This window comes from Equus quagga, unplaced genomic scaffold (assembly GCF_021613505.1).
Source record: "Equus quagga isolate Etosha38 unplaced genomic scaffold, UCLA_HA_Equagga_1.0 HiC_scaffold_10532_RagTag, whole genome shotgun sequence".
Taxonomy (NCBI): domain Eukaryota; kingdom Metazoa; phylum Chordata; class Mammalia; order Perissodactyla; family Equidae; genus Equus; species Equus quagga.
Window position 1 is genome coordinate 1 of NW_025792052.1, and position 23,796 is coordinate 23,796.

At 39.6% G+C, this 23,796-nt stretch overlaps 1 protein-coding gene across 4 annotated transcripts; it reads right to left on the reverse strand.

The window, feature by feature from the left end:
• Positions 1-10: 10 nt before the first annotated feature.
• LOC124231876 (uncharacterized) lies at positions 11-23,784 on the reverse strand. 4 transcript variants are annotated; one of them, XM_046648891.1, is made up of 4 exons: positions 23,761-23,784; positions 5,536-5,613; positions 2,124-2,268; positions 11-1,220 (listed from the first exon to the last, which is right to left on the reverse strand). In XM_046648891.1, exons 2-4 carry the CDS (start codon positions 5,562-5,564, stop codon positions 939-941), a joined length of 456 nt encoding a protein of 151 aa, XP_046504847.1. In that variant the 5' UTR covers positions 5,565-5,613; positions 23,761-23,784; the 3' UTR covers positions 11-938. The 4 variants fall into 4 exon arrangements, 2 of the variants coding, with proteins under 2 accessions (XP_046504847.1, XP_046504848.1); XR_006886711.1 differs by lacking the exon at positions 23,761-23,784 and having other exon boundaries at positions 11-675; positions 2,124-2,267; positions 5,536-5,615; XM_046648892.1 differs by lacking the exon at positions 23,761-23,784 and having other exon boundaries at positions 11-372; positions 2,124-2,263; positions 5,536-5,614.
• Between the last annotated feature and the right edge of the window lie 12 nt (positions 23,785-23,796).

Consider the following 23,796-nt stretch of genomic DNA (forward strand, 5'->3'; position numbering starts at 1 on the left):
TGGCTGGAACCAGGGTGTGTCAGTTGGTTGGGGGAGGGGAGGCCAGCTAGGGTCTAGGAAACAGACCCCTAAGTGAGCTCTGAAAGTAGAAGGGGGTCTCACTTCTCCAGGCACTGGGGGAGGTGGACAGGGCTGATGGCAGCCTGGCTCTGCCAGTCTAGGCCCACCTGGCCCTACAGCACACCTAGGGTACAAAGCAGGGCCAGGCCACGTCCCTTTCTGTGCACAAGAGCAAGTGATGGGGGCCATCCCTGGGTGAGGCCCACTCTCCTCCTGTTTTCAAGTTTCCTTCTGTGCAGGGACGCCTGGGACTGCCCACACAGCTCCCCAATCTTCCTAGTCTGAGGCTCCCTCTGTCCTTCTGGTTGGTCACTGGGGACAAGCAAGGGCAAAGACTGAAGGGTGTCCCTAAAGGTATGAACTAAGAGACCAGGATTCCAATCCAAACAACTCAAGAGTCATCAATATGAACTGGCAATCTTAACATTTTATGGATTTTGGTTGAGACAATATGTCCTCATTCAATCCAAGTGTTCCTGGGTGGAAGTGACTCTCCTGGGGTGACACAGTGACCAGGGCTCCTTTCCTCATGTGGCCCTGCCATCTTCAGTATAAGCTTCCCAAGGTGGCCCTGAGGAGGGTCCAGTCCACCAAATTGTCTTCAGAGGTGGGCCTCTGGGGATGGCGTTTTTACACATATTATCAAAAATAACTCAACAAACACTTTTTGAGAAACTCTGACATTCTAATATGATGATGGGAACATCAGTAGTCTCTTGCCCTGTTAGGCTTCATGTTTGGTAAGCAAGAAAGGCACAAGCAAACAATTTTAAAATAACACAGTACTCATTAAGACACAGGTATGCTCTGGGTGCTGGAAAAGCACTTGGTCCATACTAGAGGCCAGGGGAAACATTCTAGAGCCATTAGCTCCTGAGCTAAATCCTACAACGCCAGAAGAAATTAGGCTGGGGATAAAGGCTAGAAGGGATTCCTTCGAAGGAAAAGCAAGCATAAAGACAAAAGAAATTAAATAGCACTGGGTGGATGAGAACTTCAAGCCATTCTGCGTCATCACAGTGTAAAGAGAAAAGAACAAAACAGTAGAAAACGAAGTCAGAGATGCAGACAGGAGTCAAGCCACAGTGTGTCTTCAACTTGGACACAGCAACTGGGTCTGTCTTACACACATAAAACTTCTCCTGATTATCACCTATTATCTGTGTGAAGTAGGAGTATTCCAGGCTTAGCCGACATAAGATCATTTGTAGAGCAAAAATACTAAGATTATCCTGAAAACTTGAAATCAACCAACATTAAACAGTATTTAATGCCAATTAATAGCTATAAACATCTATGTGAATGGGTTCTTCCTGGTTATTTCCTAACTTTGAGAAAGTCTATAAACAAAATCAGAAATTCTCTTCCAATACAAGTTAGTAATCAAACTTCTCTAATTGAGAATGCATAAAAATAAATACCTACATTTTATATAATACAGTTACACCACAATGAGATATGGAGGTAACTGAATGTATTTTGAAAAACTCAGTGCTATATAAGCACAAAGTATTCATGTTATGAATAAAAATTAGTCCATAAAATTTTCCATATGGACCTGTGTGTGCGCATGTATGTGTGCTTATTTTGTTACATGGTAATAAACCTTTCTCCAAAATCTTTATTTTGGGGAGGGGCAGGGATTGAAAGAAGGGAAATTCTACTAAATGGTAAAGCTATCAGTAATTAAAACTACTACTTTATCTTCAAAAATAATACTAAGCCTCTACCAACACTTAAAATCCATAAAACAAATGATTTTGCCCATTTAAAATTCTAGAAATTTTTGTTTCTTTAATGAGTAACACTGTAGCTGTTCCATATTTCAAAACAATGAATACTCCATGAGGTGCTCTATGAAAGGATATACCAATGAAATACAATCTGGAAAAAAATATAATGCAGCTAATTAAAACATGCTCCTTTCAAATACACTAAGAAGAACCAAGGTTAAAGTAGTCTTTTCTTTTGTCCTTTACCTCTGCTTCAACAAAATTAATATATCCCCAAGGAAAATTTTTCATTACATTCCTGTCAAAATATTAAGAAAGAAGTAAACTTACTCGCATCTGCTTGGCTTCCCACACTGATGTATCTATCACTGCCAGGAAGCACGGTTTGGTAGTAAGTTGTCTCCTCCTGCTGAGGGGTCCTGGCATTCTTCGCAGTGAGGAAAGCCACTGCCAACTCCAAGTTTCCATTGCTATCTTTCAAAGATCAAGAACAGAACATCAAATATTTTGGAATAACTCTATACATTCTCACATGATTTATGTAAGCTTTTCCATAACAACTAATTCTCAAAGCAAAAATCATTTTCAGATTCAAAATCATTCCGTGTGATTCTGATTTTATAGTATAAATTCATCATAAACAAAGAACACCATATCAATGGTAATTCCTTTCTCTATTAATTAAAACTACTAATATAACGTAAAAATCAACTCTATAACTAATTTCTCAGTTTTCCATTACTTTCATATCTGCTTAACAAAAGCCAATCACAAACTTGTACTTCTAAACAAATGAACAAACTAAAACATGTTTTCTGGAACTTGCCATACACAAGGATGAAAAATGAATATTTAAAACAGTGCTTCTGCAAATAAGAACAAAAAAAGGTATTCCCTTTAAAATGGGTGCTGAACACATACCTAAAGGCAAACTTAACAAGGAAATGTCAAAGACTTACAGGAAGAAAATAGCAAATGTTCTGAAGCTTGACAGTATGGAGAAACACAAAGAACTCCTAGACAGAAATACTCAATACTGTCAAGATAACAATCCTGCCCAAATTAAATATAAATTTTATGTAGTTCTCATCAAAAGCATACCTGGACAAAATTCTAAAGTTAATTTAGAAGGAAGTAGCTGCTAAAAAACTAAGAATTTTTGAAACAGTAAAATAATAAGAGACCTGCCCAGTTATATCTCTATATTTTCTGTCCAGTTAACAATAAATATAACACTAGCTCTATGACAGCTAGTTGAAACAACATTAGGGAATCCAGGTATTAATAATGGAGTTATCTCTGTGACACAAGGCCAGAACACAATAAGATTATGTAGGCCTTAAGAATTTTAGGATACGAGAGGAGTGTAATAGGAAGCCAGTCGAGGGTTCTGCCTAGAAATGACCTGGTATGACTTACATTTTAAAAGGATCATTCTGGCTGTGTGTGGAGACTATAGGAGAGAAAGGGCAGAGAGTCTATTATTTTCTATCATATTAAATGTAGGGGGTGATAGAAGGAGAAAGATTAGAATGATTCCAAGATTTGAGGAGTGAACAACTAGAAGAATGAAGTCCCCAACCCACCTCGACTCCAACTCTAGGAGCTGCTGAAGAGATAAAGTAAGAGTACAGTTGGAAAAGCACCACTGCTTTCACCTTTGTTATCTGTCACAACCACTGTAAGATTCTCAAATGACTCATCCAAAATACAGGTATAACATATCCCATAGTTAGATAAGTAAACTATAGTAAAACAACTTGCAATAACAATGGCTAAGATTTACTGAGCAGTAATATGTGCCAAAACATGTGCCAAGTACTCTTCACAGACTACCTCATATAATAATTAGCTGACTACAACAGGGACTTACACAACGCGAAGGTCACTTACTTTGCGAAGCTAAAAATAGATGCTCAAAATAAATAAAAGTGCTGAAATCAATCAACGACATGTGGTTCCCAAAAGTAGACTCCATATCAGTATTTTACTGAGAGACTCAACTCATTAATAAACCTCTTACAAATTTATACCGGGCAACAGTTAAGGTTTAAGTACACTGTTTTCACTTCCAGCTACTGAGAACTGAAATGAAAGTTAAAAAAAAAACTAAGGTCACACAGCTTACCTCAAAGGAAATGTGGACAAGAATTAATTGGATTAATTCTTTACATTTATTTAAACATATTCTACATATTTCCCAAGTCAAGAAAAAGAAAAGTGCCCTGACAAGGTACCGAGTGTAGTGTCACACTCACTGACACAGAATGGAAAAAGTACATTCTGAAAATAGACATGATTTAGTCATATTTATCACAATAAAGAAAGGACTAGTGGGGCCGGTCGAGTGGTTGAGTTCGCGTGCTCCACTTTGGCAGCCCAGGGTTTTGCTGGTTCGGATCCTGGGCGCAGACATGGCACCGCTCATCAAGCCATGCTGAGGCAGCATCCCACATGCCACAACTAGATGGACCCACAACTAAAAATACACAACTATGTACCGGGGGGCTTTGGGGAGAAAAAGGAAAAATAAAATCTTTAAAAAAAAAAAAAGAAAGGACTGCAATCATCTAAACATCATCATATAAACTGACATACAACACATTTGTTTCCTCCCTAAATGCTTACAGTGGCTTCATAAACCCTGCATTAATGCTCTAAACAGTACTGCTTCAACACTGTCCTGATGAGGCCAAAACGAAGCAAAGCCTCTAGTGAAAGCAGAAATTAAGTGTGATGCTCTGGGATCAGGCCGCTTGGTTTCTATTTCAAACTCCTCCACATACCAGCTGTGTGATCTTGATCAAGTCACTTTAACCTCTGTTTCCTTATCTTTTAAAAAGGGATGAAAATAATACCCCATGGAGTTATTAGGAATAGCACCTAGTACTGTAAGTGCTTACTAAGTGCTTGTTGTTATCACTACTATTATGAGGATTATGATTACACTCACCTAAAAGATAAATTGCTTCCAGACACAAATGAAGAACTTTTGTGTCAACATCAAAAATTACATAATTTTGTCTCATGGAGCAAATTCCAAAGGATTGAAGCTGTGTGTATGCCTACAGTGGCAAAAAGGCTCTCACTGCTAGCCTTTGTAGCTATATATATATATATATATAGTTCTTGAACATCTTTCACTCGCTTGATCTTTTCCATGTGCATACCCATGTGATTTAACTCATGTGAGTGCCTCTGTGTGGAAATGAGGGTACTTCCTAAGATACAACAAAATGATGCATCTTATCTGTTGCATATACTCAAAAGTTTGATGTTGAATGTTCTTAAGGTAAATTACTTGAATGTTAGCCAGTTTCTATTTCTCCTTCTTGGAAGGAAAAAATGTAAGCTTTTGACTCTCTATTAATTTTCTATTTCTCCCTCCTCCTCCTCTCTCTACTCTCCCGCACCCTCTGCCCCTATTTAAACTCTAAAATCATGGTTCTTGAGTAAAACCAGCCATTAGCATTTGGATTCACATCCCCCTATTTTGCATGAAAAGTGTTTCCTATGGAGAGAAGTCATCTGTCACTCCAAGGTATCTTGGAACATTAGGTTGCTGAAAGCTAACATGCTCAAAATTGCAGTATATGTTAGCTAAGGCTCTTACTTTATACAAGTTCTTTCCTATATCTCTACTACTACCACACAGTATAACTAAAAAACTCAACTTTCAAATATGGCAGGCAGTAGAGATGAGGGTGTAACACAACTGTAGGTCATAAAACAGAGGCCATACCTTCCAAGCTTGCTGTAGTATCTGGGCATCGTTGATCCCAGTAATTTCTCTCAGCTGATTCAAAAATGTCTGCTGGTGCTAGAAGAGAGGAAAAACCAAAATCATTACACTCTGAAATCTGAAAATATACAAGGACAAGAAAATAAATGACCTTTGGGCAAACAAACAGAAAACAAAATAAACTAGAGTAAAAAAGAAAAACAAAAACAGGGGCAGGCCTGGTGGCACAGCAGTTCAGTTCCTACACTCTGCTTTGGCGGCCCGGGGTTTACTGGCTTGGATCCCCTGTGCAGACATAGCACTACTTGTCAAGCCATGCTGTGGTAGGCGTCCCGCATATAAAGTGGAGGAAGATGGGCACAGATGTTAGCTCAGGGCCAGTCTTCCTCAGCAAAAAGAGGATTGGGAGCAGATGTCAGCTCAGGGCTAATCTTCTTCAAAAAGAAAAAACAAACAAACAAACTTGAGAGAGACTGAACAAATTTCATTCTTTTAGGAAGAAGGAACCATGCTGTGGGGAGCCCTTATTCCATTTTCATGTTTCCAAAAGGGAACTTCTACATTACTTCCCAAGAAGAAGTCTTACTGAATTAACAATTTCTGGTCCATTCTTCACCACCTCATTTATGCCACCCAACAAGAAAAGGAGTGGTTAGCATGAGGCTAAGCCTGAGAAACTAAGGAAACAAGTATCCATTGGGTTACTTTAACTAGGGCATGGGACCAGTGATGGAGATCGAGGCAGCTCTGGTAATCTCTCCCTGTCCCTATGGACAGCCAGCATCCAGGCCCCTGGGATATGTGAAAAAGACACGCTTTTGGCAGGCCATGCACTAGGTGAGTATATTATATCACTGGCATCCTACGATCTGTCTGAGGAAAAAGAGGACCATCTCATCCTCCCATCCTTCATAAAAGATCCTAAACAGAATTGATCATTTGCCCCCAGTTGCTTCAGATCTGTTTACAGTCTACTGGTCTATGTACCATATAATCTATTACACTCTATTGGGGGGATAGCATCCCACTACCAAACCCTTCCCTGAACTTCCCTAATTAAGAACCATGTTCCTCCCTACATCTCTGTATTTCTCAAAACAAGTTCCCAAAAACTGTAAGACAGCACCACGACATAATGCAAGCTCAAGGGATATGATCTGGAAGACAAGTCGTCACTAGAATGAAAGGATCTGCAGAAATCTTTCTTGAAAATGTTTTACAGTCATCTCAGTAAGAATTTTATGGGGTGAAAGTTTAATGAGAAACAGTATAGTTACACAGTTTCAAATTCTTCCTACAAATTATAAAGGGAGAAAAAGTAAATTTATACTGAAGAAATCTAACAGATACCAACTCAACCAAGTGATCAGAGCTAATATTACCAATAATGGGACTGACAGCGTGTGCCTCTTGATATGATATGATACAATACACCAAGAAGACAATATCACCTGTGGTTTTCCTGCCAAAAACCATAACCTGAATCTAATCTTGAGGAAGTATCAGACATCCAAACTGAGGAACATTTCGCAAAATAATTATTGTGTTATCTTCAAAATGTCTATATCATGAAGACAAAGGACAAGTTTCCAGATTAAAGGGGACCAAAAAGGCATGGTAACCAAATGTACTGCAGGAGACCACATTACATCTCAAACTAAACGCAATACAGGATATTATTCGGACAACTGGAGAAAGACAAATGCGGACTGCTTAGTAATGATATTTTATTAATATTAAATTCCTGAATTTGATAATGCACTATAGTTATTTAAGAAAATATCTTTTTTCTTAGGAAATACACCCTGAAGTATTTCAGGGGGTAAAGGGACATGATGTCTGCAACTTACTCTCAAATGGTTCAGGAAAAAAGTTATGGGAAGTTCTCTGTACTAATTTCGCAACTTTAAATTTGAAATTACTTCAAAATATAAAGTTTTAAAATGTTATGCATACAGATTTGTTGATGTCAGGATTGTAAAATGTGCGTTTCAAAACATGCTTGACAATTTAAACATGCATAATGTATATACATTCAGAAGTGAAGGGTCCTAAAGAAATTACAAAATGAAATGAAAAAAATAAATAAATAAAAGCAATTTGAAAGTCAGGTTTGAGAGAACGTAGTCGAGATATCTTTTACAAAAGCCACACATATAAGTTACAAATTATATTCAGCTACATGTAACAGAGTCCCATCTAAATAGTAGCTTCAACATACTGCAGTGTCTTTTCCTAATATAATTAGACTGGAGGTGGGCAGTCCAGATCTGATAAGGACAGCCCACAAGATATCAAAGATCTAAGCTCCTTCTGTCTTCCCACTAAACATTCCTATATATGACATTCAGCAAGTGTCTGTCACTCCATGTCTCCTCCTCCAGCATCCTGTCCAAGTTCTAGGTAGGACAAAGGGAAGGGCAAAGGACAAAAGGTGTCTGCCAAATGATTCTGCCTTCTTTATCAAGCCCTTTCTGGCGACTTCCACTTAAAGCCTCACTGAACAGAACAAAGCCTCCTGGCCACTCATAAGTGCAAAAGCGGTTGGGAAATGTATTTTTCAGCAATGCAAAAAGCCACTCTGAAGATGAAATCAAGGCTCTGTTTGTTAGGGAAAAGAAAGAATGTATATTGCATAGGCATTGGCAGTATCTGCCATGCCATCAATGAATTTTCATTTCCATAAAAATCTTATTAAAGAGTTGAGATAACCAAGACTATCTAACAATAAAATAGATAATAAAGTACATAAACAAGGTCATATAAATGCCAAGAAGAATCAAAATAGTTGAATAAAAGAACCAAATTGCCAAATTTCCAGGGCTGAAATACAAGAAAAATAAAATTCTTTTTAAACTTGTCGACTTTTCTACTTTCTTTTAAAAAGTTAACAATAACTAAGCAACAGAACCATGACTAAGTTACATAATACCCAACATTACAAATTAAACATGTATAAAAATTTTACAGAAATTCTCCTTATCTAATTCAAGGCTTTATTTTAGTGAACATAAAATACTTGAAAGATTTTATAAGCCTGTTTGCAATTTCACCACCACCAGCACTCCAAACTCCATCCTTTACACAGACCATTATTTTCCTCAACTGCGAATTATTCAATCGTGCATCGGGAAAGACTATTGAATACCCCAAAGAAACTACTCATTTGTACAAACGTCGCTGGCTATTATTTATAAGGCTAGAAAAATGAAAAAAGATGCAAATGTCCTTCCACTAAGGAAGACATTCTAAACTTTAATGTACAGAAGAATGACCTGATGAGTTTTCTAATAATGATGATTCCCCGGCCCCACCCCAGAGACTGTGATTCCAGGAGGGTGTGAGTTAAGGCTAATAAATCTGTATTTTTAATAAGCATCTCAAAAGATTTTGATACAGATGGACAAATCCAAACAACTGTATATTTTTAAGTAGTGAATCTATATAGAAGGTTATCTTTACAAAATCACATTAAGCTGAAGTGGTAGGATACAAAATAGTATACATATACATTAATGACAAGATGAAATGTAAATACAAATGTAAAACCCAGAAAACATTACAGGGCCTGTGTTAGACTCCCAATTCTCCCATCTCTGCTCTCACACCTTTTGCAACTTTTCCCTTTCTCTCACTAGAGATACCATATATTTCCTTGCTGCATTGAGGAGCTTGACCATGTGACACACTTTGACCAATGACATAATAGCAGACAGCATGCAAGCAAACATGAAATGTGCTTACATGGTTGGGCTTGCCCTCTTCATCTTCTTCCTTAAGAAGAACATGACCTGGGAAGCCCACTTGCCCCAGAAGAATGAGGTGCTTGTAGAGAAGAGCCACTCCAATCAACCCACAAATCTGTGAACGTGATGATAATATTTTGGTATGTCACCAACTTTTGGAGTGAGCTCTTATGATGTTAGTTGACCGATACAGAGTGCAATAAGAACACTGAGTATTTTATCAAGAAAAGCAACATCTTTGAAATTTTGTTATGGTTTGGTAGTTTACCATCTTTCACGATTAAGTCAGCTAAAACCTAGGAAAAAAAATAATCCAGATGTATCTCTAGCATAGTTTTATGACCGCATGAATTTTGACTGAAAATGAAACAATGAAGAAAAAAGGATTAAGGTGCTAAAGAAGGCTGAGCAGGAAGGAGAGAAGGTGAAAGAACTTTCTCAGCTAAGTTACCAAGAAATGGGAGAGAAATCGAAAGAGGTGACCTATGAGAAAAATTCTCAGTTTATGGCAGAAAAACCACCTCATTTGTAAGGTTTTCCCCTTTGTTATTGGCATCTTACAGCTGTGCTTTTCCTGTCTTTGAAAACCTGCACCTTCATTTCCCGTAATCATATGTTTTTATTGCTGTTATTTCTGTTGTGATTAAGACCCTGGTCTTTCTTTCAAGGTTTGCATTTTCCTATTTACCAAACTTCTGGTCTGTGATACACCCTGATCCTCAACTGAAAATGTCTTGCATATGATTCTCTCCTCCTTGACTAGCAATTTGGGATCCAAGGTGGATCCAACCCACTTGCATGTCTAGAGCTCCTCTTCTGAGCTCTGAGGTCTTCCTTGTACAGATTTCATATCTAATAGGCATAAGGAGGTGGGTGCAACATAGTCACACTTGTTAAAAAGAAGGCAGCAGGGGCCAGCCTTGTGGCCGAATGGTTAATTTCACTTGCTCTGCTTCAGCGGCCTCGGGTTCGCAGCTTCAGATTCTGGGCACGGACTTAGCATGGCTCATCAAGCTGTGTTGTGGCAGCAACCCACACAGAAGAGCTCGAGTCACTTACAACTAGGATATACAACTGTGTACTACTGGGGCTTTGGGGAGAAAATGAAAGTTGGCAACAGATGTCAGCTCAGGGCCAATCTTCCTAAATAAATAAATAAGGAGACAGCAGGCCCAAAATGGAGTCACTAATGATAAGGCCCCACAGTCAGAAAACCCAGACTTAATACCTAACCTAATTTGCAGTTTCAACTCCCCAGGAATGTAACCTTGGACCAGTCAACACAGAATTTCCTGGTCAGCCCTAGTGGGTTATCCACTGACAGACCACTTCCATTCCCCTTAGGAGGGCAACCTTGCCTAAAACAATGCATTCTTTGGTAATAATTGCCTTTTGTCCCCTCCCTCTCTGCCTTTAAAATCATTTCTTTTCTGCAACTCTATGGAGCTCCTTTCTATTTGGTAGACAGGATGCTGCCTGATTCATGAATCGTTCAATAAAGCCAATTTGCTCTTTCAAATTTACTCAGTTGAATTTTTTGTTGTTTAGAAGATTTGGTGGCAGCAGCAGAACTAAAGGAGACTTCCAGTGGCATTCAGGGACAACAAGAAACACAGGCATGGTAGTTGCAAACCCGTTTTTGAGTTCACTGTCTTTCTCACCATTTCCAAGGGCTGTGGGTAAGTTCCCTCTGGGTTCTGAGCTCGGCTCTCTTTGCACTGAGCTCCCAATCTAACTGGCTTTCCAGTTAGTTCCCCATTTGTCTAGAATCACTAGTTCCACGTTGGGAGCTGCTAGCAGTTTGGACCACAATGCCCTATTTGATTGGAAACTCTAGCCCTTGGTTATGTTTCCAGATTCCGTGTTGGGAACTGCTGGTGGTTTAGTCTGCAGTTCCCCATTTGTTTGGGATCCTTCCCCAGATTCCACGGTGGGAACTGCTAGCAGCAAGTGCACTTCCCCATTTTTTTGGAATCAGTCCACAGTCCCCATTTGTTGAGGTCTGTTGGTTCAGTCGTTCCCCAGTCTCAGGTTCCAATGTTGGGAACTGCTGGTTTTGCACACAGGGCCTTTTCTTAGCCAGGAACAGTAACATCTCTTGGTTACTGCCGATACATTAAGGTGCACCTGTCTGTCTTGTTTCATGTAGACAAAGGCTAACGGGAATCTCTGAAGTCAAAAAATCACAAAAATCATGGGCACAGATCAAGTATTTAAAGGCTGTTAGAGAGTTCATCACCTAACTCAAAGACTCCTGTCAGGAGAAGGTGGTCACGGAACAGGTTAGATTGACACCAGGCCACCTGCCAACCTCAAGAAAACTTCCATGCAACGAGGTATACTGTAAAACACACACAATCCTCAACCCAGCAGCACACTCTTTTTACACATTAATTTGGCTCCAAAAAACCCAAAGTCTTAGCTAACAGGATCTTTAAATTCTAAAGAGTCAAGCATGCCACCTTCTGGCACACCTGTTTATTTTATGGCTAAGAACTATGGCCCAATAATAAATTGCTCAATAAAGTCAATTTGACTTTTTAAATCGACTGAGCTGAATTTCTTTTCCTTGTTTTCTTTTTTGAGGAAGATTAGCCCTGAGCTAACATCTACCACCAATCCTCCTGTTTTTTGCTGAGGAAGACTGGCCCTGAGCTAACACCTGCGTCCATCTTCCTCTACTTTATATGTGGGATGCCTGCCACAGCACGGTTTGATGAGCAAGCGGTGTGTAGGTCTGTGCCCAGGATCCAAACCAGCAAACCCCAGGCCGCCGAAGCCGAGCACGTGAACTTAACTGCTGCACCACCAGGCCAGCCCCCTGAGCTGAATTTTTTGTTGTTTAACACACTGCTCAACCAAGAAGGGCAGGCACAATGTTCAAAGAGATTCAGTGGCTTGCAAATACCACAAAAATCAATAAGGAACAAGCCAAGACTACCTACAGACCTTCAGATTCCTTCTTCAAAGTAATTTTTACTACATGATGACAGCCTTAAGTGCCTACTCTGTGGAAAAGACAGTAGTATACACTCCAGGGAGAAGGAGACATCAGTAATTTCAATATAAATTAAAGATCAGAGGGTTTCATTGAAATTCTCTCCTCCCTCAGTTGACCCTACTTAATGTTGGGTCTGTTTTAAATCTGTTTCAGTAAAGACTACAGAATATTTAACATCGGTATAACTTTTTGAAGATCAAAAAAAGGGGATCACTGGTTTAGGCCAAGGAAAAAGATAAGCAATTATGCTCTTGCTGTATGCCAGACTCTGCTTTAAGTGTTCCCAGCATATAATCTCATTTGACACATGCAAATGTGCACATGCACACACACACCCTCTAGGAAGTTCCTCTCATTTTATAGCTAACGGGCTTCAAGAGATGAACGTGCAGAGACAGCAATGAAAACAGGGTTTTCAAATCCCACAGCCCATGTCCTTTCCATATTTTCTCTCCTCTACGGTACCTGAGTTTGAAGATTAAAGATGCAGTAAAAAATGTAAGCGGTGGAAAAATCCCCTACCATGTTGATGTAAAACACTTAGATAGCGGTACGAGAAGACTGGCGCACTGCTGACTAGAAGGCAGGAAAGCTTTCTGTGTTAAGAGGTGAATGCCTCATAAGTCAGTCATTGGTTCCTTTAACTGCATTTCCAAATATAAATAAAACTTGGTTTAGCGCAAAAGAAACAAAGTCAAAGTCTCCCTCTTCAGGGGAAAAAAAGGCAACTCTTAGAATGACCTCTAAAAAAACTTCCAAATTCTCTTAGAAAAAAGGAAAAAACCCCAATGAGATAGACAATCCCAAGGCATTCTTAAACTTCGAATCATATGCACTAAAGACTAAAGTATTTCCGGCACTGAGTGGTAAGCAGGTCAAAGTTACCTATCAATGAAAGGATTAATAACACCACTGCCTTTAAAGTACATAACCATACGCACATCTGTTTCCACAAATACCTTCTGCGTCTACCTGATAACACTAAACTGCCCTAGTTCGTATTATCTCACCATAACAAGAAATCCCCAAACTTCGTTGACAGATAATTCCTAGTACACGTGTCCTTCAAATAGCTCTTCGTAAGCCCCAAACCTGCCCCTGGCCAGCTAAAAGCTATAAGCAAAAAACAAAAACAAAAAACTTTTATTTCCCGAGCCTTGTCTTTTATTTTTCTCTCTCATTTTAAGGAGGACAACATGATCTTTCATTTCCCTTCACATGTAATATTCCGTGAACTCTCTGAGAATTTTCCTGCAGTACAATCCTTATCATGGCCTAACGGGCTGTCTGCAGGCTGCGGCTCTCTCTAGCCTCACCTTGCACTACTTTCCCATCTTCCTCTTCCCTCTAACTTTTATTCAGGGTCTACAAAATACCACTCTGCTTCCTAATTCAAAGATCTGTGTATATTCAGTTGCCTTCTGTTAAGGTTAGAGGTTCTCCTGGCACTCACCACATTATAATAATATACTACGGTTAATCACCAGATTCTAAGTCCAAAAGGAGCACAGTCTGTCTATTTCACTCATCACTGTATTCCTGGCAACTAGTACCAGTGCTGGCACGTGGTAGGCACTCAATAAATATTGACTGAATAAATGAACATAGCAGAGTTTACAGAGGGTAAGTGGACTAAGTCAGATCACAGGGCTTGAACTCATCCACAAGAAAGAGGTACTAATTACTGGAGACAGGAACAAGAGGCATACCTAAATCAGGCCCACTTACTAAACAAACTTTCTACACTCTCCTACAGTCTATCTAGAATTTCCCAGAAGGCTTCCTTTCTTAGTTCTGGTCCTGTCAATCCTGCTTGAAGGTGAGTGTACAGGACAATATTATTGAAATTCTCCACTGCAAATACCCCAAAGAGCTATCTCATGAATGGCTGGGGTACCTTGTACTTCCTACTGGCACAGAGCCAAGGTTTATCTCAACCTTTTTGGGTTAACAGCACGTCAGTGTTAAAGTAAATTAATCATATATCCCTCTGGGTGTAAAAATCTGAAGATGTGCTCTTTTTTTTATATAAATGAAGCAGGTAGTTTTTGTTTTTTTTTTTTTAAGATTGGCACCTGAGCTAACAACTGTTGCCAATCCTCTTTTTTTTTTTTTCCTGCTTTGCTTTATCTTCCCAAACCCCCCGTACATAGTTGTATATCTTAGTTGCATGTCCTTCTAGTTGTGGGATGTGGGACGGCGCCTCAACGTGGCCTGACGAGCGGTGCCATGTCCGCGCCCAGGATCTGAACCCTGGGCTGCCGCAGCGGAGCACCCAAACTTAACCACTCGGCCACGGAGCCAGCCCCAAGATGTGCTTTTTTATACTTCACTATTTACATTTAGACTTAGAAATGCCAGAATTTCTGAATTTAAAAAACCCTTTCCTACCTTTTTACAGAATCCCAGAGCTACAAACAATCTTTAAGCATTCACATAATCCAAAAAAAAGAAAAAGGAAGAAAAGTAAAGAAATGAGATGCTTTACGGGAAACAGGTAGCAAAGAGCAATGCACATAGTTGGTCCTCAGTAAATGTTTGTTTCCATCCTTCCTCACCTCAGAGTTCATACCCCACCTGCCACCTCAACCCTTCAACCAATCTAACATCCACATAATGTCCATGCCCCTAAGAGAATCCCCCATCCCTATTAACTAGTAGACAAAAGAATGCATCATAAGTAGAAAGTCTACATGCAAAAAATATTGTTTCACTGCACTATAAGCTAAGTCCATACAGAGGAAAAAAGTTAACCATACATGCAAAGTTCTATCCTAGAACTCTCATTTACTATGCACTTATTAAAAGTATATAAAGCACCAGAGATTTCATTATGTAGGCACAATTGATCGAAATTATTGGCCACTGGTGACTGAACTCACTCTCCAGCCCCTCTCCCCTCCCTGGACTGGGGAACTGGCTGAAAGTTCTAACCCTCTAATCACAGTGGTTGGTTTTTCTGAGGTCCGGCCCCTCTCCTGAAGCTATCTTGTCCTCCAACCAGAAGTTTTCTCATTAGCATACAAAAGACAGTAAATTTCAAGAGTTACAGGAGCCTTGTAACAGTGACCAGAAAAAAGGACTAAATAGTACACATTAGTGTACAGTTGGGCAAAATCCTCTAACACAAATCCTGTTTAATAACAAAGTGTTGAATATCTCCTGTAATTTATTGAGTATCGTACTGAAAGTGAAACACATAATGGTTTATGGGTTCAGGACTGTTGTAAGTGTTATCAGCCTCGTGATCGCGTGGCTGACTGGGAGCTGTGGCTCGCTGCCGCTGCCCAACGTCACAACAGAGGAGTGTACCACACACCGCTAGCCTGGTAAAAGATCAAAATTCAAAATTCAAAGTACAGTTTCTACTGAATGCATTATCAATTTCACACCAATGAAAGTCGAAAAATCCTAAGTAGAAACATAGTAAGTTGAGGATCATCTGTATCCCACTCTACACTAAACCACACAACCTGTTCAGTTCAACATTCTGCTTGAGAGATACAGCAATAATTACAGCACATTTACAGTAGTCTCCCCTTATCTGTGAGAGATACGTTCCAAGACCCCCAGTGGATGCCTGAAACCACAGACAGTAGCAAATCATATATATACTGGTTTTTTTCTATACATACATACCTATAATAAAGCTTAATTTATAAATTAGGCACAGTAAGAGATTAACAATAATAATAAAATAGAACAATTGTAACAATATGGCATAATAAAAGTCACCCAAGATCTTAACAACCTCAGCATAAGATTTTTTTCTTTTCTTGATTAAGTTGAGAACTTTTACCTTTTCACTTAAAGCTTCCCTTTGGCATATCTGAATTGCATCATCACTACTCTTGCGCTTTGGGGCCATTATTAAGTAAAATCATGGTTACTTGAAAACAAGCACTGTGATACCACAACCATCAATCTGATAACCCACAGCTACTAAGTGACTAGAGGTGGGTAGCATATACGGTGTGGATATGCTGGACAAAGGAATGACTCACATCTCAGGTGAAATGGAGTGAGACTTCATCAGGCTATTCAGAATGATGCACAATTTAAAACATGAATTGTCTATTTCTGGAATTTTCCACTCAATACTTTTGGACCACGGTTGACCGTGGATAACTGAAACAATGGAAAGCAAAACTGCGGAGAAAATGGGACTACTATACTGAGGTATAGCAAAAAATTAAAAAAAGTTTTAAACTATGATCAAACCTGAAGGCACATCTGTGAAAACTACAACAAAAAGGCCGAGAACCCCACTCTAAGACAATGGCTGTCAACTGAGTACCAGGGCAAAGACGTAAAGTGGATGACAATGGCAATAAAATCTACTCCCAAACTTTAACAATAACTATTACAAGAATATCCTGATGCACATATATTAATTTCCTTGGCTGAAGTTGGAAGTGCCAAATTAGCTTCTGTAAAACACTACCATTCTGTTAAAATTAAGTTAACCTTATTCTTCCAAATTTTACTAATTTTTTAGTTTTGGTTATATCTAAGTTATTAGTTGGGTTTTGGTCTTGGTGCATAAGAGCTATATAATAAAACATAATAAATTTATGCCTCGTTTACGTTTACGCACACTTCAGTAAAACTATAATGAAAAATACTTTAATTCAAGGGAGAGTCCCTGAGACCTATTTTAAAAAGTCCCAATTCAAGGATAAAAAATATTGTCATCAGGTGGAGCATTAATGAGGAGGAGGAGAAATTTTTCAATACAGTTGCTGGTTCTCCAATCATGAATTTGGACACCTATGCAAACAATATGCCCAAACTTCAAATCCAAGTGGAATAAGACAAATACTGAAGGCAAAACAAGAAAAAGACTAGAGGACAATAAAAGAGAGTATCTTGGGGCCACCAGGTGGCATAGTGGTTAAGTTCAGCACTCTGCTTTGGTGGCCTGCAGTTCAGTGGTTTGAATCCCAAGCAGGGACCTACACCCCATTCATCAAGCCAGGCTGTGGCAGCATTCCACAGACAAAACAGAAGATTGGCACAGACGTTAGCTCAGCAACAATCTTCCTCAAGCAAAAAGAGGAAGATTGGCAACATATGTTAGCTCAGGGCCAATCTTCCTCACCAAAAAAAAAAAAAAGAGAGAGAGAGAGACCATCTTAATGAAAGAGTATGGAAGTTCAAATAATAAAGAAAACTAATCACATATGAGACTAAATTGAAATGAACTTCTATTCATGAAAGAATAGCATAAAGGGAGTAAAAAGACACCCTGAAAATGGGAAAAGATATTTTCAAAATAGCTAAGTAGAAAATAAAAATTATCTGTAGACTAAAGGACTCCTTCAAATCAAAAAGGAAAAGGTAAAACCACCCAAAAGAAAAAACAAACAAGAGAAACAAACGTAAATTTCACAAAAAAAATCTCAAAGGTCCATGAACACATAAAAAGATAACCAAATAGTTTACCAACAGTAGGATGGTTAAGTTCTGGTGCATCCAGAAGTAAAGATGAACTGTAACACAAGGGTCATTTATTTCATATAAACCTGAACTCTTCCACCTCAGAGCACACACAAAAACAGACTCCACATAAATTACAGACGTAAATGTAAAAACTAAAATGATAAAACATTTTAGAAGAAAACACAGGAAAAAAGTTTTTGCAAATTAACTTTCAAAAATTTGTGAAAGCATTAACCGTAAAAAAAAAAAAGTGGTACAATGAACTTCACCAATGTTAAAAAACTTGACTTCATAGAAACTAATAAGAAAATGAAAAGAACCTACATGCTGAGAAAAAATATATTTATAATTTATAACGACATATTCAGAATATATAAATCCCTGCAACTCAATAACAAGATATATCTATAGAAGATATAACAACGGTCAGTAAGGAAAAGACAAAGGCAGCAGGTTCCCAGTACCTCCCGGCCACACTCCCTGACCACCTCCCACCCTCGCTCCCCCTCGCCCCCACAGAAAGCCCCCTGAGGCCCTAAGACAGGCGGAAGAGGAGGAACAGAGGCACTGTTAGTCAGCCCCTCCCTTCGCACATTAAACCCAGAGAGCTCTACCCTCTCTTCCAGCAGTGCAAGGGGTATGAAGGGTCCCTGAGCACCACAGGCACAGCCAAGAATGCACAGAAGGGCATTCACTTCCATCCAAAAACTGCAGACCCTGAGTTTAGAATTTGCCTGAGGCAACCCCCAAGATGGCCGAGTAAGCTAATGGCAACATCAATGTTCACAGGGCCCTAGCACTACACCTCCTCGCACGGGACCCCAGCCCTTGGTGGGCTACTCTGATCCCCACGTCCCCAGAAGCCTGGGCCCCTAGCCAGCAAACATCACAGAAACCACAAAGCTGACTCCAGCCTGAGCTACGCCACCTTCATCTATCCAGCCACAGCCCCACAGCTCAGATGCAGGGAGCCTTCCCTCTGACACCATCAGCAAGGACGGAAATACTGTCAGTTCTGTTAGTTCTGCAGTTTTATCACCGACTGGAAGTCCCCGCTCTACTGGGGAAGAAGCCCAAAAGTCAGTTCTGAGAACCTGAATGATGTGACCAGAATAGGCACAAAGAGTGTCCACTGACCCCAGGAGGCCTGTGCAGAGAGCTGTTCCGTCCTCCAAAAACTGGGAATTTTAAACCTGAGGTAGTGGACTGGGCCGAAGCTGGGTACCTGAGGGTCACTGTAGATATTAAACCAATTTGCCGTTTCCTGTTTAACTTGAGGGGGTGACTCAGGGGTCTCGAAGATTTGTGAGTTTGTTTTGTAGAAGAAGGAGAATGCACTTCAGCAGCCATGGAATTGCGGAAGTCAGATTGTCCAGGGGCTTTCCCACCTTCTCATTTTGGCCAATTCGAATAAAATCTGTCTCCATCTACAAACACCAATGTCTCAGTGTTTGGCTTGCTGTGCATCGGGCACGCGAACTTGAGATTAAGAGGTGTGCTATCACTTCTGGTTTCCTTTCAATCCTCTTCCTTGGCCTTGTTCTGCCCCAGAGGCTTTCTGTAAGGCCTAATGAGAAGAGTGGGGCCTACTTGATGAGACACGCAGACCAGCTCAGATGCTTCAGTGGAGGACACAGCAAGCCCCACACCTCCAGCCCAAACTCGCTTCTGTAGCTCCACCTCAAAGAAATCAAACATCTGATCTTGCGTGTATTCTGGTATGAATTATAACACACCAACTTGTGTATATGTGAGTGGTTCTCATGTTACTGTTACCATAGTAACAGATCCTGGCCACTAATGGTTCTTCATTCCTGGTCCCTCTCTCCCTACTCCTCTACATCCTTCCTGCTTCTCTGAGGACTTAGCTCTCAGCTCGAAGTCAATCCTGCCCTCAGGCCTAGCGTAGCTCGCCCATCCCACCCACTTCCAGGCTGAACAGCACCAATAAAAACCCAGCAAACAGGAAGTGTTTTCCTTTCCAGTTCAAAACGAGCTCCTCTTCTTTCTGATTCTCACATGGACCAGAAACTGTAAGAAAAGTCTTTCTTTGCCCAATTGCTTACCTCTCCACAGTTCCTCCCACCTGCCATTGGTCCTCCAGGCCCTTTCCAAACTTCCAAACCAACTACAGTGTGAAAGTATTTTATACCCTGTGAACAAAGTATACATCATAGAGATTTCTCTTATGCGCACAATTAACTATCTAAGAGATTAACTCAATGCTAGTTTGAGGTATGAAGAAGAGAAAGGCCTTCCTTCTTCAGCAGTGAGCCTTTTTATCACGTATTAGTTTAAAAAAAATAAAATGAAGAAAAAACTGTGCAATTTCATTTTGTTTCGAGAGCATATCAGTACTTGCTCCTAAAATGTTTTAACTCTAGCAATATCTTCAACTTTTTTGCCATTTTCAGACTTGGAAGAACAACTAACTATTGTTATTGCTAATCCTTTAAGAACATAAAACTGGAAAATGTATGAGAAGCAATATTTAAAAATCATCCAAAAATGGTCAATAAGCACCTGAAAAGACTTTAAAACCATGAGCCATTAAAGAAATACAAATTAATATCACAATGAGGTACCACTATATACTCGCTAACATGGCTAAAACATAAAAGTTGACAATATCAAGTGCTGCCAAAAATGTTGACCAACCAGAACTCTCATACATTGCTGATGGGAATGGACAGTGATACCACCACTTTAAGTAACCATTTAGCAATATTTTACAACAATTCCACTGCTATGTATTTGCCCAAGAGAAATGCAAATATGTCTACTCAAGACTTGCTTACACACATACACGTGGCAATATTATTCATAAAAGCCACAAACTGGAAACAACTCAAAAGTTCACCAATAGGTACATATTTACACAAGTTTCAAAATATTCATACAATAAAATATTACTCAGCAATAAACAGGAACAAACTACTAACATGCAATAACATGGCTGAATCTCAAAAACAGTTTCCTGAGCAGAAATGTCAAATGCAAAAAAAAAAAAAAAGGAATTTTTATGATTCCGTTTATGTGAAGACCTAAAACAGCCAAAAGCGATCTACTGTGATAGAAATCCAATAAGTGGTTATCTGGAAAGGGAGGGTGGGGATACTAAATGGGAAAAGTGATGCAAGAAAATCTTCTGGAGTGTCAAAAATGTTCCATATGCCAAAATTCATCTAATTAAAACAGTTTAAATGGGTGTTTTCATTTTATATTTTCTAAATTACACTATGGTAACATCAACCTGGAAAAGTCAAGATAGCAGCTAGAGGGATGTGGAAGGAAGGGACAGTTCGGATGAGGCACAAAGAAAACTTCTCTAATAATAAGATGTTCTATTTCACATCTAAGGTGGTACAAAGGGCAGTAATCTTATTACGTATCTCTGAGGTATACATAAGTTCTCATATGCTATGTTTCTCACACACAAAAAAATCTTTCAAAAATGATTCACACACACACAGACCCCAAAAAGAAAAGAAACAGGGAGACTGCAACCTTAGCATGTACAATAGCTTCCCAACTCCCTGACATATGATTCAATGAATAAAAAGACAACTAACTTTGCCCTATTTGGGTTCAGGGTTCCAGTGTCCCCTGGGCACCTGAAGCTTTGGGTTTCCAAGAGATGGTGGCCATGATAGCCTGATGGAGGCGGCATTTCCCTTACAACAGAAAAGCAGGTCAGTGTAAGTACACTGATGGGGACAAACACTCGAAATGTAAGAAAGCCAATGTGTTCAAAGAGACTCTGCTTGCGTGTTCAATTGGGTGTACTGTAATAATTCAACCTCTGCAATCAATTTACCCAAGTGCTAAGGCACTCTCATCTTCAAGAATACTTTCAACTAGTGCTCCTCAAACTTTAAGTGCAGAAGAATCACTGATTCTTGTTAAGAAAGTAGTCCAACCATCAGAGTCTTGAAACAACAGGTCTGGGGTGAGGCACAGAATTCTACAGTTTTAGCAAGCACTAGAGGAAATGAAGATAGTCCACAAATCACACTGTAAGAATAAGCTCTGATCTACACCTGTTTGAACAAGGCTAAGGAAACAAGGAAAACGTACATTTTAAAATATTCAGTGGCTCGAAAGACCAAGACTATAAACAAAGCAGATAAACTGTATTAAAATAGTTAGTCAAGGAGGAAAAAAGAGAGAGAAAACTTAGAAAAATTACTTACACAAGTTTGCCAAAATAAACGCAAGAGGTCATTTCATAAATTCAACTTTCACATCATCTACTTACCCACACTGCATAGTGACATTCCAAAACTGGCTTTCAGAGGCCAGATTTGGTCTTTCATAAACAGGCATACCTCGAAGATATTGTGGGTCTGGATCCAGACCACTGCAACAAGCAAATACTGCAATAAAGCAAGTCACATGAACTTTTTGGTTTCCCAGTGAATATCAAAGTTATGTTTACAGTATACTGTAGTCTATTAAGTGTACAAGAGCATTATGTCTAAAAACACAATGTACATATCTTAATTAAAAAATATTTTATTGCTAAAAATGCTAACCATTATCTGAGCCTTCAATGAGTCATAATATTTTTGCTGGTTGAGGGTCTTGTAAAAAATACAGTACTTGAGGGCCAACCCAGTGGCATAGTGGTTAAGTACGCACACTCTGCTCTGCGGCCCAGGGTTCAGGGGTTCGGATCCCAAGCACAGACCTGCACATCGCTCATCAAGCCATGCTGTGGTGGCATCCCACATACAAAACAGAGGAAGACTGGCAGAGATGTTAGCTCAGCGACAATCTTCCTCAAGCAAAAAGAGAAGACTGGCAACAGATGTTAGTTCAGGGCCAATCTTCCTCACCAAAAAAAAAAAAAGAAAAAGAAAAAGAAAAAACCCCCTGCAATATTTGTGAGGTACAATAAGGCAGAGCACAGTGAAATGAGGTATGCCTGTATAATACAAATCAACAATTATTATGAGCTATGTCACCATACGCATCACTTATATTTGCAGGAAAAAGGCAGGCCACTGCTGCAAGTCAGTGCTCATGGTGTCAGGGACTCACTGCTCCAAGGAACTCAAGGGTGGGGTCAGAAGCATTTAACTGTTAAGAGATGCAATCACCAACCAACCTGAAGCAGACTGAGCCCCAGCACAAGGGCGAGGCCTATGACCTTTGCCTCATTTTTAATGCTAAAATATCCGCTCTGGGAGGAGCTGAGGCCTTACTGCCTTAACCTGCAGTGTATGTGGAAGCATGTTTTCCAACTGAGCCTGCGCAAGCGAATACCCACCTCTCTGTTTTGAATATTCATTCCCATCCAAAATAAAAGGCCCCTGCTTCCCTTTGTTGGGGATGCCATGACTTTGGAAATGATTCTGCGTGGCCTCCTCTTTGCTGCAAACATGCCCTACTTTGTGTGACAACTGCTTCTGGTGGGGGTCTGATTCAACTCGCCAGGAAGGAACCCACTTTGGTTTCAGTAAAAATGGTAGTTCTATGACATTAGAGAGTAAGTGTGTGTGTAGTGTCAGGGGAAAGACTCTTGTAACCACTCTTACACTAAGCATATCAGGGCAGAAATGAACGATTGTGAAGTGGTCGCTGGGAAAAGAGAGAAAGGACTGCCCATGATAAAAAAGAAATGCAATGCCTGACTTTAGAGGCCCTAGGATGACAGAGAAATGGCTGACAAACCAGCTATTTCCACACCAGGATGCCTAGAGCGAAAATTTTCACAAGAGTCACCAGCACTCAAAGGAAAAAGTACGTGCAAGCATCAGAATTTAAAATACTACAATATCTTTTAGTTCTTTAGAAATAGAACCCTCTTTATAACATACGAGTTTGTACAACTAACACGTGTAAATACTTTAGAAATGCCTTAGGTACCAAAGTAAGGAACTGTCCTTTAAAATCAGCAATAAGACAATATCTACTATTACTGCTTCTAGTCAGTATTATTACTTCTTAGACGTCTCATCTAGCACAACAAGAAAAAAATGAAATTACAAGCATAAAAATTGGAAATAAATAAAACTCTCATGATTTACTCACAGTATGATCTTTTACAGAGAAAATCCAAAATCATCT

What these genes read in the sequence shown, in the direction of transcription:
- LOC124231876 (XM_046648891.1), bottom strand. Translation starts at nt 5,564, where the DNA reads ATGCCCAGATACTACAGCAAGCTTGGAAG. An exon ending in TACTACAGCAAGCTTGGAAG is followed by an intron (nt 2,269 to 5,535) that starts GTATGGCCTCTG and finishes TGATCTTTGAAA; the next exon opens with GATAGCAATGGAAACTTGGA. An exon ending in GGGAAGCCAAGCAGATGCGA is followed by an intron (nt 1,221 to 2,123) that starts GTAAGTTTACTT and finishes TACTTCACACAG; the next exon opens with ATAATAGGTGATAATCAGGA.